The 17,415-nt window shown below is 36.0% G+C and overlaps 1 protein-coding gene and 1 long non-coding RNA gene across 3 annotated transcripts in view; both read right to left on the reverse strand.

Annotated features, from left to right (window-relative positions):
* Nucleotides 1-441: 441 nt before the first annotated feature.
* Nucleotides 442-17,415, reverse strand: part of LOC146168217 (2-aminomuconic semialdehyde dehydrogenase-like) — a 36,879-nt gene continuing 19,905 nt past the window's right edge. For both annotated transcript variants that reach the window (XM_083391690.1, XM_083391699.1), the window contains 6 exons: nucleotides 8,002-8,194; nucleotides 7,727-7,927; nucleotides 7,503-7,664; nucleotides 7,225-7,437; nucleotides 2,053-2,152; nucleotides 442-670 (listed from right to left, as the gene is read on the reverse strand). In XM_083391690.1, the coding sequence (XP_083247816.1) occupies nucleotides 528-670; nucleotides 2,053-2,152; nucleotides 7,225-7,437; nucleotides 7,503-7,664; nucleotides 7,727-7,927; nucleotides 8,002-8,194 (1,012 nt within the window). In that variant the 3' untranslated portion in view covers nucleotides 442-527. The remainder of the gene's footprint in view (nucleotides 671-2,052; nucleotides 2,153-7,224; nucleotides 7,438-7,502; nucleotides 7,665-7,726; nucleotides 7,928-8,001; nucleotides 8,195-17,415) is intronic.
* On the reverse strand, nucleotides 14,572-16,812 carry LOC146168218 (uncharacterized). Its single transcript, XR_014501304.1, has 2 exons — nucleotides 15,837-16,812; nucleotides 14,572-15,673 (listed from the first exon to the last, which is right to left on the reverse strand). It is a non-coding gene; the product is annotated as an uncharacterized LOC146168218 (long non-coding RNA).

Raw genomic sequence — 17,415 nt, forward strand, 5'->3', positions numbered from 1 at the left:
AATAAAATTTGATCCCAAACGTAACATTATAAGACTTGGTTATGAAATCGGAAGCCTAGCATATAATAATTTTCAGTACTGCTATACAACTTAAGGATAAATATAACTGTAGATTGCTTTGCAGCAGTGTCATTTGAGGCCTGTCAAGATGTTAATATACCTTCTTCCGCGTTTCGTAAAATCGTTACTGCAATGCCCGATTTCCTACTGGTTTTATTTTACACGTTGGCTTACAAAATACTAACCTCCACCATCTGATCAATGAATGACACAGCAGAGTCTTACCGAGTATTTTTGTATTCAGATATAAGTCTATTTTGGAGTCCTCATTATTGATTTTACTGCTTTTTACGTTTGCCTGATAAAAAATTGTCTTACTGTGAATATTCTGGTTAAATAATGAACTAAATGAAAAATAAAAACAACCTAACTTGTTTATTACCAGGCAGTGTTGTATTATCGAAACAATTTACACCACAACGTAAACCACGTTTAAAATATTGCACTGACAGCGATTTATATTACGTTTAAAACCGCATACAAATACACTTTGATTCTGTAAAAAAATTTTGCGAATCTTTGCCACTCTCTCTTCCTAAACCAGACATTTTCATTCCACCGAACGGCATATGAAGGTCTCTTACGAGCCAACAATTGGTCCAAACAGTCCCTGAAGTAACATTCAACAAGCATATATTATAATTGATGTAAAACTTCATTAAGTATTTACACAAAGAAATAAAATTTTGAATAAATATTTTTCTTATGACCCGTTAACTTCCAATATAAATTTTGAGTGATTTGTCCGTCTATCTTTCTGATCATCGAAAGAAAAACATCGGAGGGGGGAGGGGTCAGGCGACATTTTAGCCTTCTCGTGAGTATGTGTGGCTGTGCAGACTCCATAGAACGTGATTGAACTAATTTTCACATTCTTATTGGTCGCAAGTAACTACAGCTATGGAAAAACCTTAATCGCCACAAGTTTGCATTAAACGTATTTTGAGATCCCCTTTTTTGACACGGCCCGGCAAGACACTTTTTGTTTCTCATGCGGCGCGCAGTAAAAAAAATGCCCACCCATGGGGTAGGGTATAATATGTAGATGTAGTTTTAGTTTAGGTTTAGGGGTTACGGGTCTGCTCTATTAGGGACTTTTAATTGGAGGTCAAAAAACCTAATCGAATAGCTCTCGATCACTATCTAGTGGTCGCAATATCTTTTAAACAGGATTCGTTACGTATTTGACAACACTCGCTTCGTTGTGCTCGCCAATAATTTAATTTATAAAAATCACTCGCTTTATTAAACATTGGTTTCAAACAACATTTATAACGAAACTACGCACCCTGTTACTGCTGAAATGTTCGGGAATTTAGGTTATATTTATTCCAGGTGAAGCGTCATAAAATCAAGCCAGGCTATCATCTTTCGCTTTATGTTTCTTGATTTGTGCAACTACTGCGGGTCGTGCGTAATTGTAATAATTTTGTTTTATATATGAAAAATACTCTTCAATTTAGCATCAGTGACAACGTTATTTAAACCACATATTTTGAAATAGGCCCAGTGTGGTATTTAAATATTTCATTATGGCACTGCCCCCCAGAAGCGTTTGAATTTTAAGCTGGTCAGGGAGAGGTCCCAGGATTTGCGCGGGTTTGTGAAACAGGAATAAATGATTAGTTCATAGTGTTCCGAGAAGACCACCACAGAGAATGTATGGCTTGTCAAACTACTTTGCACATATGTAAGTTCTACGTAAAAAAATAACAGTGATAAATAAACATATTTATAACGGCTAAACGACACTCAAACAACCCTTGCAAATCTTCCTTTGATAAAATACCCGTCAAAAATATCTGAACTATATAAGCCCTTACAAAATATACCAGAACTGCAGTCATGTGTAGTTCCAAACTTATCATACCGTAAAAATTAAACGGGTGGTTTTTCAAATGTTACCATTGCTTGCCTTGTCTAAGATTTTGCGTAACACACAGCTCACAAAATAGCTCATTTGATGTTAAGACATGTTTTTACTTATCTTACCAACTTCAAGATTCCTGGACACCCGGGTTGCCTTTTTCAAATCTGTAGTCCATACACAAGCACAAAGTCCATATTGAACATTGTTTGCCCGCTTAACAACCTAAAATATTGGTTAACTATGAGTTGTCTAATAACAGTTATTTTGCTGTAAATTAAGTAATAAGGACGTGCCCACAAACTATTACTTTCTTACGATAATCAATGTTAAAAGTTACTCATATAACACTAATAAGGAAGTTAAATTTTTATAAAATTTACAAATGTTATGAGCAGATGTTAGTAATTTTCTGCAACACTTTTGTGCATTAAGATAATTTTATTTCAAGTGGTTTAATAATGAAATATTTGGTCACATTAGGAAGACATTAAGCCCGTTTATATGCACATTTTGCGGGCAGATTAGATTAAGGTTTAATCCGGATTGAAAAGTAATCCGTTCCAGCGTCGTAATTACATGGCGCGAAATTCAAGTCAGCTTGAGTGTACAAACTGCACTGATATGCATTATTACGTAATATACCAGTAAACCTCTGACGCAGCGATAGCAATCTATTGCTGCTTGTTTGTATTAACCTAAAATTGAAAAAAAAAATACTTTGGTTAGGTTTGCCGATTAAGTACGTTTTTGACTGTATAGTGCTTCAGTTTAACTACCACACAGAATGTAAGTGCAGGAAAGTTAAGCTTATGTGTGCTGGTCAACGCTATATGCCAGGCAAAGTGGACAAAATAAGTTGATAAGATGTACCAAACATGACTAATGAAAACTGTATTTGGCGCTGGCCTAAAATCCTACCACAGCGATACAATTTTTACAGCAATGTAAAATATTTGGGTGAGGGTGGGCCAAATATTACTATTTAAATTCACCCAAACCCGCATCCTAACCCAAATAGTGTTCGATTTTGTAGATTCTAGACCAGCGCCTCTGTCACAAATTAGTATCTAACGAGTGTATGAAATATTATTTCCCTTTGCGCTAAACTTGTTGTTTTGTTTACGACTAGCCGTTCGTGTTACGTCAAAATGCCCAAAAACTGGCGTTATGTTTATTGCGTTAAATCAGGTCATTCTACATTAAACGATTTCGGCCGTCAGCGAAACGAACAGATTAAGCGGCGATCGGATTGAAAACCACTTCTTTTGGCCGATTAAGAAACTAGAGAATTTCATTCCCAGTCTGGCGCTCGTGGAGTGCGGAGCGAAAAATGACAAGCAGAGCAAGTTACGCTCAGGCAGTGAATAAAAATGCGGCCAGCTTTAACAGGCCGAATTGCCTTAGTTTGAGGACAGTTAATAAATTGAAAAGAGACAAAATAAAATTCTGAATCTTATAAAAAGTATGGATTATCCGCTGAAGAAATTAGTTGCGATTGCAGAAATGCGAGGCCAAAACGTCGACATAACTTCCAAATTTGTTAAACTATACGAAAATGACAAGATTAACATTGCAGATGGCTGGGTGCCAATTCCTTTCCCCAGTGAACTTATAGCAGAGAAAATATCGGCAAAATATGGAAAAGTTGAAAAGGTGACACACAGGAAGAACAAGGTTGGGTTGCTAACTAGGGATGTTCAAAGTAGAATCCCAAGGTATTCTAGAATAATAGGTTTCGAATCTAGAATAACGAATCCAGAATAGCGAATCCTAGTATATTTTTATTAAATTATTTAACCTCGGTTTTGTTTGGGGAAGGAATTAATCTTAATCTACCCTACAGGGCCCACAATCACAGCAATAAATCGCCCAAACAATTTTCTAACATGTGTACATTATAATAAAAAAAATCTCCCATATGTTTAACATTCTTAACAACTATCATTTGAACCAGTTGTGTAAACTGTCAACTGTCCAGGTTGTTGCCAAAACTTATATTCTTGCCAATAGTGAGTACAATGCAACACTGCACACAGAAGTCTTAAGCAATTCGAGCCTGTTTTTTCAAGCATTTTGGGCTCTTAGGGCTTTTTTACTACTAACGTGATCTGTTATGCAGTCAAATAATGTACTGCAAAGAATACAAAGTTACTATTGACTTAACGAATTCTTGACAATTACACTGTGCATAACTGCATAATATCGCTGAATATTGGCCTAAAGTTGACCTTAAGTAACCCTATAGCGCATTTTGTGGACGGCCAGCACGTTTTACAACGTAATGTTACTTTTGCAACTTAACGCATGTAGAGAAATTGCGAACGCCACACGAGACATTACACGTTGATCGCTCGCCAAATAACGCTTGATTGACACTTAGACGAAACGTTATCGCGAGACGCGGTAATTGGTCGCCCGAAAAAACGCTAACACTGCACTACCAGGTTACATTTAAAGCAAGCACTGTAAATTGGTCGCCGCAGCGACAGGCCAACTTACCACACGCGTTTGTGCAATTAGGCGATCTACAATCCACGGTAGAACAATAAATTATATCGGTTCTAATTACCCGAAATAAACGCCAGAATTGGATTCGAATCCCATCTGGATTCGATATTCTACTTTGAACATCCCTATTGCTAACCGGAATGAAAATCTTGACAATGAATTCAACGGACGTCGAAGAAAACCCTTTACCAAGGTATATTAGGATGGCGGACTGTGAATTTTACGTGACATATCATGGGCAAGTGTTTACTTGCAAGTATTGTGACGAGAAAGGTCACAAACAAGCAAACTGTCCCAAACGTCAAAAATATTTCCCTCGGCTTGTGAAAAGACAAGAAGAGCCCAAGCAAGACAAAGTAAACGGACAGACAAACGATAAGGCAGTTGCACCCCAATCTAGCGCTGGCGCTAACAACGATGATGACGATCCACACTCTACAACAGCCGTAAGCAGCATTCTAAACGATGCTGATAAGAACTCGCCGGACTTCAACTCTGAATCCAACGCCAACATCAAGTCAAGCACACCGAAGCTTAACAAATTAACAACAACGTCCCGATCGTATAGAACTCAAACATTAAAATTATTTATCCAGCAGTATAACTCCACCAAATCGGTTTACGAAAAAATACAAACAACAATCCTCTTTCCTCCAAAAGCTCAATTAGAATGACACCAGACCTTAAGTTACGGGAGTGCACGTCTGCCATGGGAAAAAATATACCGCAACCTCTGCAATTCAACAATCGAAAACAAACTAAGAAGCTTTCAGATAAAGTTTAACTTGGGCGCAATTGGTACAAATGACTCCCTTTATTCGTTTGGTAAAACCGAATCTAACCAATGCACTTTTTGCAAAAAGGCAACGTAAACCCTGTACCACTTGTTTTATTTGTGTCCTGTTACGTGTCTATACTGGGAAAACGTGAGGGCGTGGTTATGTACTAAACTACGAATATCGTTTGTTTTTTTCCCGCGAGCAATTACTCTTTGGAGTGCACAAAAATGAACCGTGCAAAACATTTGTGAATTGTGTCCTTTTATGCGCGCGATATGTTATTTATCAATGTAAATATGCCGACACTGTCCCGTCTATGTTACGCTTTCTTATGATGTTATCTTCTGTGCGAACTTCCAAGCGATATTCGGCTTTAAAAAGAGGAAGTATGACAAAACACAGAAGTAAATGGTCGTTAGCTGCTTGAGAGCTTTACTATTTTGCCAAAACGAGAGAGAATGAATTAACGAACTAGATTCGAATCCGGCTTAAACGTGCATATAAACGGGCATATTGTTGTTCTTATTTCATGGTAACAATACTAAGTTCAGAAAAATAACATTGGTGATCTCTTCTATATATATGCGGTACTACCTAACTATAAATAAAAGAGGTTTCCAATAGAGTAATATTAGAATAACAGCAATATCAAAGTAAAACATAGTTAAGAATATAATACCAAAATATGGCTAATACCTAATAGCCGGTATAAGGTCACCATCCCTACTGATTCCTACTTCTACCACCCCTGCTAAGTCTACTAACAATTCCAATCCTAAACCAAATCTCACGCTAACCATTTGGCACCTTTAGTGATAACAAAAATACACTCACAGTGGTTCTCAAACTGGGGTCCGCGAAGCACCTAACAAAAAAATCAACACGACTCTCTTAAATAAGATACTTTTTTGGGCAATAAAATTTTCAAGCAACTTACTTTTCCAAACTAAGCTCATTAGTTGTTCATTTACGTCATTGCACGCTCAAGTTAAATTGTCCATTGTGACGTTATAGTGTTGCGTTGTGCTAGTGAGAATTACGTTTTTACAGCTTGCTGCGGTGGCAATGTGGGCTTTACGGTCACGCTTTTAAAACTGTTCGTTATTGCTAGACTCAAATAAAGTGATTCGTTAATTAGAGGTTAACATAACTGATAGCAAAGAAGAAAGTGCACCCGTCCCATTGATACAATTAAAAACAACGCGTTATTTTGAGTTTATTTGTGTATATTTTTAAGGACCGTGAGCAATTAAAAAATTGCGTAATTTTTTAACAAAAGTTTGAGAACCACTGCTGTAAAATACAACTGAATTTCTATGTGAACAATGTATCACAATCACTACACACAATTAAAATCACGAGCAACAGCGAAGGTGAATAAACAAACCATCTTGTGTTATGTCTTTGAGACAGAATTACGGTTTGGGTATAATATACCACCCCTGACCCAAACCCCAAACAGCCTGTTGTCTTAACAGAGGAGTAAATCGACATCACCTTAAAAATACGCTTCAATCTGCCCTTGTCCTCATGATGATACAAGTGCGTTTCAAAATGTTTGGCTTTGACATTCCTTTTTAAAGGTATAACTATACTACTTATGAAATAATATTATAAGCGTAACTAATTTCTTTAAGAAAAATCTTATTTTTTCTGAAATTGTTACTTGACATTACCTAATATCACAATGATATTTAGACTGTTTATAAAACAGGTACAAAACTTAAAATAATTTCTTCAAAAATTTACAGAAAAATATATTTCGCCTGATTTTTATTAGAAATGTTTTATACCGTTTTTTTTGTAATAGTCTAAATATCACCGGACCCAAAAGCAAGAACCTTTCCTTTACAATTTACTGTTGTGGAAATTTATTACATTCTAAGTTTTTTAGCTTACTTAATTTCCTAGTCCATCATTATCCATTTATTTCTTTCAATGAGATAGAAACACTGAAGCACAACAGATTATGTTGAATAATATAAAACTCTATAAACACACCAATACCTCTGTTTCTGTAGCAAATGGTGTGACACAGACAACTGGTCCAAATATTTCTTCTTGCATGACAGGAGAGGAATCTGGTAGATTTGTTATAACAGTGGGTTTCATGAAGAAACCATCTTTGCAATTTTGTGGAAAATCAGGCTCACTGATCTGGTCATGCCCACAATTTATTGTACCACCAGTTTTTGCAGCTAAACTTATATAACGAGAGACCTGTGAAATAAATTAGAAGTTTACCTTAAGTTAAAATTTATTCAACATCAAGTTATTTTAAATACCTTATTGTAATGCTGTTTGCTCACCAAAGCCCCCAAATCCACACAAGGATCATTCGGATTTCCAATTTTAAGGGCTCTAACTTTTTCCACAAATTTTGACAAGAATGTTTCATAAACATTTTCGTGTACGAACAGCCTACTTGTGCACAGACAAATTTCTCCCTAATGTTCAAATCAAAATACTTTAACAGAATAAATAATTTAAAATCCAACATTAAACAGACCTGGTTGCTAAAGGCAGACTTTATGCAAGTTTGTACACAATCATCCAAATCTGCATCTTCAAAAATAATGGCTGCATTTTTGCCTCCAAGTTCTAAGGACAACTTTTTGCAAAAAGGTGATGCAACTTTGGTAATGCGTTTTCCAACTTCTGTGCTGCCCGTAAAGGATATTAGTGGGACATCTGGGTGTTCAACAATTGCCTAATATTTCAGGATTTGTAAGTTTGAAAGGCAAAAACCTTTTTTCAAGATGAAAATGTAAAATCTTTACTAACCTCACCAGCTAGCGGACCTGTCCCAAACACCATGTTGACCACCCCAGATGGAAGACCAGCTGCATTAAATATTTCACAAAGCTTCCAAGCAGAGACACTTGTAAGTTCTGAAGGCTTGGCAACACAAGTATTTCCGAATGCGATAGCGGGAGCAATTTTCCATGACAAAAGATACAATGGCAAATTCCAAGGACTGAATGTCAGAATATATTTAGCACTAACTATTGTCATCCAATATTATTACAAGTGTGTAAAGGGTATAACTAAGTTATTGTTGAGTCTTGCATCAGCTAAATCGTAAAAATCGTAAAACCAGCAATTTGCACGATAAACATTGTATAAATTTCCTACATTAGCATGGTAAATCAAAATAATGTCAAGAGAATCGTTTTAGGAATTAACAGCATAAAGCATTTAACTCTTATATAATTCAATTTGGCTCACTAAACATTCAATGAATATTTATTGGTTTACCTTTTAGGGTCATTAGCACACTTTAAGTAATATCTCTCTTCAATGATTTTTTATAGTGCTATACTACGCTTTAGTAAGTTAGGAGGGTTCGTGTTAAAAGGCCAGTAATGTTAGAGGTCCCCGTAAAAGTTAGGTTAGCCTCTTGTTAAATGGGTAAAGCTCATTGCAATTTCTTAGAGGATTGCATTTACATTAATAAGAGTTGTTGAAAAATTATTACATAACCTAAAAAGCAATGTTGTATGTTATGTCCAAAATGGATTATGTTAATTTATAAATGGCAAACTTTGACCGCTGGGCGACGGACGAAGGCCGCGATATCTTCACCAGATACGTCCTAAATAGCCCAAATATAGCCTGAAACGGGAGGAAGAGGGTATGGGTTGATCGGGCGCTGTATGGTCTGGCATGGGCCGTTTTGGTGTTGACGTTTGGACGCCCTAATTTGACCTGTGCCATAAGGGCGCCAATGTTTTTGCATTGGATTTTTGGCCCTGTTTAAGTGTTGTTTAGGCCTGATTCTGGCCTTTTCTTATTCTGACGGGTTTTTGAACTTATTTCAATTTAGATGGTACTACGACTATTAGCTATTGGTCCTATCTTGGTCTTATTCAGAAGCGTGTTTTATTGCGACGTTGATGTTGTTCTTATTTCGGTATTATGGCTGGAGCCCTTTTAAGCATAGATAGTGATGTTGTTAGAGGTTTGAAAAAATTTCAATGACATCATTCATAAGGTTGGTCCACGTTTTAGGTTGCGGAAGTTCAAACAGTTCAACTTTGACGCTTTCGGTTAGGAGCGAGGAAATTTGCCGTTAAGAATGGCAACGCGTTATGTGTGAACTGGACGACGCTAGCGTTTTGCGTTGTATGGTAACGCTAGAAGCAAAATGCATTTAGTGTGAACTAGCCTATACGTTGCCAGCTGTAAGGTAAGGAAAATGTAATTTTAAATATAAGCTACATCGTAATAGGGGAGATGTGGGACCAGTGGATCATAGGGACCAGTGACTCGTCAGCTTTTTTCCTCTTTTCATTTAAAATAGATATTCGAATATTTGAAAGAATAAAACGATTTTTGAGGCAAAAAAGTAATTATGTCATCTAATACAATTTGTATTTTGTTCTAGAATCTAGAACAGGGTTTCTCAACCAAGGAGAGGTCATTGGGGGGCCATGGGCATAACTCTCTAGCTAGGTCGTTATTTGCAAAACCCAACTACACAAGTGTCTTTATTTATAAAATTTGCCTGTTAACTTAAATTGTGAGTTTAATTATGACCTTTCTTGTAACGTATTGTAACTAATTTTTCTGACACGTTCTTTGATTTACTCCTAAGTGGGGATGTTTAAAGTAGAATATTGTATCCTTTTATTACGCAATAAAGTTTTATGCATAATGGTACGTTTGCGAGTGGCAAGATTGGATAAATGATTTGTCAAATAATTAGAAAGTAGATGCATTTATTCAACTTTTCTCTTCTTACATTTTGAGTTAGATGCTGTGGTATGTTGAAGGGTAGATTAAACGGACTCCAGCCATAACACAGAGATAAGAACAACACCAGCGTCAGAATAAAACACAATTAGGAATAAGGCCAAAATAGGACTAATACATAATGGTATTACTACCGCCTAAAACGGAATAAGTTCTAAATCCGTCGGAACAAGACCTAAAAGGTCAGAATCAGGCCTAAATAACACTTTAACTAACCCAAAACTCCACCCCTAAAATTATTACATTACTAACTCCCCTAATAATTTTAACACTAACCCATTTTCTAACCCCACTCATTGCCCACTAATAACCCCAAACAGGACCAAAAATGCGGTGCCAAAACAGCAGCACCGGTCAGACTAGGGGGTCCAATGGTAGTCACCAAAACGGTGGATGCCAGACCGTTGGCCACCGAACACCCATACCCTCTACCCACATCTTCGGGCGTTATTTTGGCCATTTAGGCCTTCTTCCGATGAATTTAAAACTTATTCTGTTGAATTTAGGACTTATTCCGATAAATTAAGGCCTTATTTCGCTGATTTTAGACCTTATTTCGACGAATTTAGGACTAATTCCAGTAAATTTAGGCTTATTCCGATAAATTTAGGCCTTATTCAGACAGATTTAGGTCTTATTCAGAAGATTTTGATCTTATGCTTTACTGGATATGACTGCGTATTTGGCTGTATTATGTTGTTAGTCTTAATAGTATGGTTATATAGATTTTTCTGCTTTAGGTATTGTGGCTTTCTAGGTCTTATTGTGTGTTCCCGATTAAACTTCATGTTACGACCTCTAAATCCTATTTTACGACGCAAATAAAACCTGCAGATGCAAAAACGTCAAAAGTGATCCACTGGCCCTACATCTCCCCACAACTATGAGTCTATGACACTTAATTACATTAATTACATGTTTGTGTTATTTTGCAGTAAATAACATTTTTTATGTATGCATTTTTACTATTTTTGGTAATAGCTACGTTTGCAAAATTATATGCCCTTCTCTGGTAATAAGCCTTAGGCCTACAGTGCCCTTATAATCCGGCCCTGATTGCCACATTCATCTTTCATAGTCATTTCGCAAACTATTGCGGACTTGCGGTTATTGGAGTGTAATTGGTTCACATCGACCGAAGAACGCCAATAGTCTTTTACCTAGGTCCTAGTAAAATTAAACGCGCGGCAGTTTTACCACAAAGCGATTTTCATTATTAAACGGGATATTTTTACGTTGGGCGCAGTTTGGTAGCACACAACATTGCTTTTTTGTTACATACTTGCATGTTGCATTGTACAAAAAACTGTGTAAAAAGAGTAATTTAATCTCACAAGACGAAGAATTGAATTTGATTTTTTTACAGTCACTCAGATATGTCACTTCCACACAGAAAGCATTAAGTTAAACCGTTTCAAACACAATCCGCGCCAAACAGTCAAGCACCTTTGCTGTTTTACAATAGGCTACACGTGGACGCGAAAAAACATCACAAGTTATGAAATTTATTGTTACTGAACGCGTGCAACGTTTCAAGTAAAGACTTAGGTTTAAAACTTTTAGCAGTATGTTTAACAACGCAAAATTTAGGCAGAGTTAGCAAAACATGGCGTTTGTAGTCCCTTGAACAGTAAGCAATTTTTATTTTAAACAGGTTATGGGTTGGTATGAGGTTACAGGCAGCTTAATCTGGCGTTTAATGCAGAGGTTTAGCAATTTTCACTTTTAAACACGATATAGATTTTTCTTACATTGTACGCCATTTGGCACAGGGATTACGTGTTTGCTTAAATATCACACAATTTAAACAAACACTGCTACAACACAGGTTGCATACTAAACATACCTTGATTAAACATCAGGAAACCTACACGGATATCGTACCACAAACCTTTTCCAAAACAAAAAAAATGATAGTGATTGAGCCAAAGCCTATTGGCTTTATACAATGTGTTTAATTACGCAAAATAATTGCGTTCATTGCAGCAGTATAAGTAACAGTAGGCAATTATTATTTTAAAAGGGGATTTTTCTTGCGTTTGAAGCAGTTTATAGGAGGGTGGAGGGAGGGAGGGCCAATTTAGATTTTTCTTTTAGGCAACTTTACCACTTAACTAAAAGCATTTAAACTTTAATTTGTAAAATATCAAACTTATTTTCGTAACAGACCTCTTTATTGTTAACCAAAGGCTACCATTTCGGAGGGTAATTTAAACTTAAATTTGCTAGGCCTAAGCAATATAACGACACAGTAAAAACATAAACTAACACAAAAAGGCACAAGAAAGAACAAAATTCTTCAATGACTGTTAAAGTAAGTAACAATAGCATAATTAATCGATGGGAAATTTGATACTGTTTGCTGCAAGACAACATCGTTACAAGTTTGTTGATGCTAGCAGTAGTAAGTCATCTAATTGTCCGTCTGTCAGTTTTGTTCTTAAATGATTCTTACAGTGTTTTATTTTTTTAAATAACTGCTCACACAGACAAAGTATATGCTGCCCAACAGTGATCCCATATTTTTTACCTGCTCCACTAAGTTTGGAAACTTTTCAGATGGAAGAAGATAGTGCCTGTAAAAGCCGTTCTAAGACACACCAACTACATTCAATTTGCTCTTAAACACCTTATTGCACTGCAACTCTATCTGTTCCATTTGGAAATTTTTTTTGGCATTCTACTTTGAAAGCCAAATAAGCTCAGTCGCCCACATAAGAACGAAGATAGGAAAAAAAACGGGATGCAAACTCATCCCAGTTCATAAAGGGCGGTAATGTAAGTGAACGTATCAGCTGGTTGGCTTCTTTGAAGATCAGGAAAATGGACATAGTTACATGTTGAAGCTGGTTTTCCAACAAGGAAGCTTATGTTCAAAAGCTGTACAGCAAAAAAACATCTCATTGTACAACTGATTTTTCTCTTAAGGTTGCACGTTCCAGTCGTACAGGTGAGAGTTAATATCTACCAAAAACCCAAAACTTGAAAGACAAATTGGATCACGAAAAGATAAAATATCCTCATTTTTGCCTTCCAAAAATGTTGCTATTTCTTCATGCAATAAATACACTCTGTGCAATATTTGCCACAATGTAGCCATCGAACATTGCAAATGTAGGTTAGTCTCCAAATTCAGCTTGAGTCTCCAATAAAAATTGCTAGAATTGACGATGATTTAGTTCACAAGATAGAATTAAATTTACTGCTTTTATCCCCACATCCAATACTTTTGTCACAGTGCCTCTTGATGAACTATGCAGCAAAGTTTTTTTTTTTATTTTGTGAGAAATTATGAGGCCTTTCATGTTTTTCCAGAGAAATGACAACCTCTTTCTGTCAGACCATTTTGGGGGGCACCATCTGTAGTAACAGCAATAGGTTTTGAAAAATTAAGTTTTATGTCTGTCATTAAGCTTTTCAAGACTTTGAAACAATATTGTCCTGTAGTAGTATCTTTTATTGCAATTGCCTGGGAAACTCTTCTATGATATTGAAATTTGGCATTACCACAGAGTACAGACTGCTAAATGTCCTGTATCTTTTAAATTTGTAAAATATAGTAATTTGGTACAGGTGTTCTTCAAGCTCCCTCTCACATTTGCAGACACATCTTCATTATGTCTTGCAACTTCCCTTCAAGAAAAACTAATGGTTAAAAATAATGGTGGCAATCAAGCATTTCTTAATGAATTCTCTTATTAGCTTTGACACTGCATACTTCACACAAGTATTTCTTTCCACTCTCTGCGCTTATCTATGTAATGAATGAAGACTATTTCTGCAAAGATTCTGTGAGTCTACAAACTTCTTCTTTGCTGATCTGCTAACGCAGTTCCTTGAATTCTGCATGCTTAGTTTCATAGTGCTGCTACAGCAACATTATCATGGCAGATGAGGCAACCAAGTTTCCAGAATCAAACCTTTCTGCGTTTAGCTGCCATATGAACAATTATTATTAAAAGAAATTTAATCTTGGACAAGTTTGCCTTGGCTACTAACAATCAGGCCCAGTCGCACTGTAAACTGCAACACAACTGTATTACACAGTTCAAATGTATGCACGTTGCACATGCAAACAAACACACACCAAGGTTGTCTTGTGCATAACAATGCTTATTCATAGTAGTATCTGCTATGTGGTTAATTTAAAAACTCTTTTTGCATCCAGTCTGAAAAAAAAAATTAATTTAGTACTTAAAACGGATAAATTGCAAAATTGAATCAGGGTGACTAACAAAAAAATTGCTTTCATGGTCCGAGTTAAATGACATGATCTGGCCTGTCAGCTGTAGGTTGCCCACCCTTGGTTACTCATTCATTTTTTAATTTAGCCCCAATAAATAAGTTTGTTTTAATGCTAATCGTTCTTGCATGGAAATGTGTGCAGTGTTAATGCAGTTTCTTGTAACAAACACAAGTTCATCATCCTAATTTTGTGCTGACTGCGGAGGTTAGCCATGCTAGCTTGAGAAATAGAGCTCAAGATTCATGCTGTCGTTATGCCACAGTGCGAACCAACTTAAGCGTAATAAGATATTATAACAAAACTGCAAGGACTATATTGTTAGGCATAACCAGTATGGCAGAAAGCAGGCGACTTGGTGACTATGTCGGCCGAAGAATCAAACAGAAAACCGAAGAAATTGGTCCAAAAAAAAAGTTTTTTTTTTTTAAATAAAATTAAAAAGTTAAAAAGATCGATTTTCCAAAAAGAACCTGTGCTTCTTCTACACATATTCAATCCAATATATTTTCAAAATGCTTTATATGGAATATTATGCACTAAAGTTGGCAGGAATTATTTTTTTGTGCCATTCTGAAAAAAGTTATTTTGAAAGTTATTTCGAACACATGATTTAAGTTTAGTGGCACGACCAAAAAAACGAAGAATTTAGCTCAAAAATGCTCGTCACCAGAAGGCAGGCAAGATTCTGCCAGCCTGGGAATAACACTGTTTTTTCATTAGCATTGCAGTATTTTAATTAATAAATAATACCATAGGTTAAGAAAGAAATAACCAGTTGACTGTTACAATGTAAAAGCAGCAATCCAGCAAAAAGGGAAAATGGAACAATCCATTAAACTAAGCTGAGATTTGTTATAGATTTAAAATCAGACAAAAACTACCCTTCCGCTCGCTATGATTTTTGCAAGGTCATGTAACAAAATTCATCAATAGAAAAGCGCAAACTGAAAGGCAGAGAGACACTGCACATTCTTAACACAAAAAGTCAACATCCTTTTTCAAACAGCAAACATGATATTTCGCTGAGCAAAATCAACAATTCCAGCAGTTAATGATGGGCGATGGCATCCTCTGATCAACCTGTCGTTGCATCATCACTAAGAATAGCTCATGTCCTTATGTCTCAAAGTTTTGCAGACAGCGTCATAAAACCGTGTTTAGAGGTAGTAGCACAGGAGATTCATGGAGGAGCTAAAGCTGTATCCACCGACGGTGCGAGGGCTATGGTCCAAATGCGTACCGGGGTTGTTGCTCTCACAAAGCAAGTCACACCGGAGGTTGTAAGTTGTCACTGCATCTAACACCGTTAAAAATTGTGACCACAATACTAAAAAAACAATGTCAAATTGCGCGTTTTATGATCTTGTCAGATAAATTGGAGATGAAGGGCGTCTTGTTTTTGATTCCAAAGTTTGGTGGCTCTCTTGTAGAAGAGTAATGGAAAGAGTGTGGAAACTGCGACGATAACATGTTGTGTGGTTCAATGGACAAGACAACCATAGTGATAATTTGATTCAAGATGTGTTTTGGTTAGTTGGCTAGCTTATCTTGTTGACATAAACGGTATGCTTAATGAGCTTACTACCAATGTTTGTAAGAAGAAATCTGTCGTACCAACCTTAACACTTTGAAGACCCTGCAGACCTTCATGTATGCATGTGAATGGGAAAAACCAGAGGAGAATCTGGAGTGCTGTATCATCAAGGCAGCGAGCTCTCATTTGCACACTCTGCTTGAGAGTTTTGATGCTTCTTTTTCCAGTCATTAGGCAGCAAAATTACAATCAGAGCTGTGGATTTTAACCACTTTGGCGAACAGCAGCCTACAGGCGTTTTGGTCATACCCTTAAAACGATTTCTGTCAACGAGTTTTTTTAATTATGGAAAACACTTTGAATTTTGAATTGGTGCTCTTAAAGAATCTAAAAAGACCTGGCGATCCCAAAAAGGCTCACGGTTTAATTACACAAACCTTTCATTGTTATTTCACAAATACGAAAAACTAAAAGCTTTAAACTTACTGTGCTTGTTTTTTGCGGATGAAAAAGTGTGAACGGTTTTATTACAGGTTGAGAAGCACTGGTCTAAAGCATGTGAAAGGCAATTAAAACAATCCTATCCATTGTATAAAGCCCTTTAAGTTGTACTACATGGCTATATACAAAGGTGAACATGGTATAAGTCTAAGTATGCGGCATTAACAAATTAATTCTGCAAATTTGCTGACTAAGGTTTATAATTTCACACTGTTTTAAAATGTTTAGCTCAAAAGTTTGTGTAAAATATTACTTAATGTTGCGTGGGTAAACATATTACAAGAAGCCATTCAGCATAAAAGTCTTAATCTCGCAACATTACGTTTTATTTTTACCTAAGCAATAATCCTAATTGGATTTTTGCAGTCACACAAAAAATCACACTAATGTTTGAATTAATTATGTGCAGTTATATTGAGAGATTTTGCATTGTATAAGAGGTGCACTTAAAACACAGAAGTCACCAAACAAGTCCCAAGGGAAGCCCATTGAAGCACACCAGAAACAAAAATTGTGACTGACTGTGGACAAACTTTGTATATCTATATCTAAATCTATCTATATATATTTACATATAGATAAACATTTTTATAATAGGTGCATCAACACATAAGTTAACAGTGTTGTTGAAATAATTTACAGAAAGCGTTGTTTCTAACATTTATACACAGTTAAAGAAGTTAGGTGAACATGTTTCAACCAATTTTATTATAAAAATTTGGTTTTGTTACCGAAGAGTAATTTGTTAAGAGTTAATTTGCACAATGAAATAATTTGTAGAGCAAAATGGAATTTCTTGTACAAAAACTGATTGCAGGGCTAAAAGATCACTTGTAAAATGTTTCTGTAGCAAATACTAACACTATCTGATAAATCTGGCTTACTTGCAAAGCCCAACTTTTTATTATAAACACTATGAAATATTTGTGTGGTTTGCTGTTACAAAAATCCACAGCAACCTACCAGCATTGTATTCAAACTAATAAGTAGATCATGTGGATTCAGCTGCTTGGCACGCTAACTCTGAAGTTGCGTAAATGCCTGTGACACACGTTAACAAACAATATCATGTAGAGAGGCTTAATCTTTGACAAACTATACACTTTTGTAATATAACAAATCAACATTCAGTAGAATTTTTAAACTAAGCAAATGAATTGAA

This window comes from Ascidiella aspersa, chromosome 1, assembly GCF_963924565.1.
Source record: "Ascidiella aspersa chromosome 1, kaAscAspe10.2, whole genome shotgun sequence".
Taxonomy (NCBI): Eukaryota; Metazoa; Chordata; class Ascidiacea; order Phlebobranchia; family Ascidiidae; genus Ascidiella; species Ascidiella aspersa.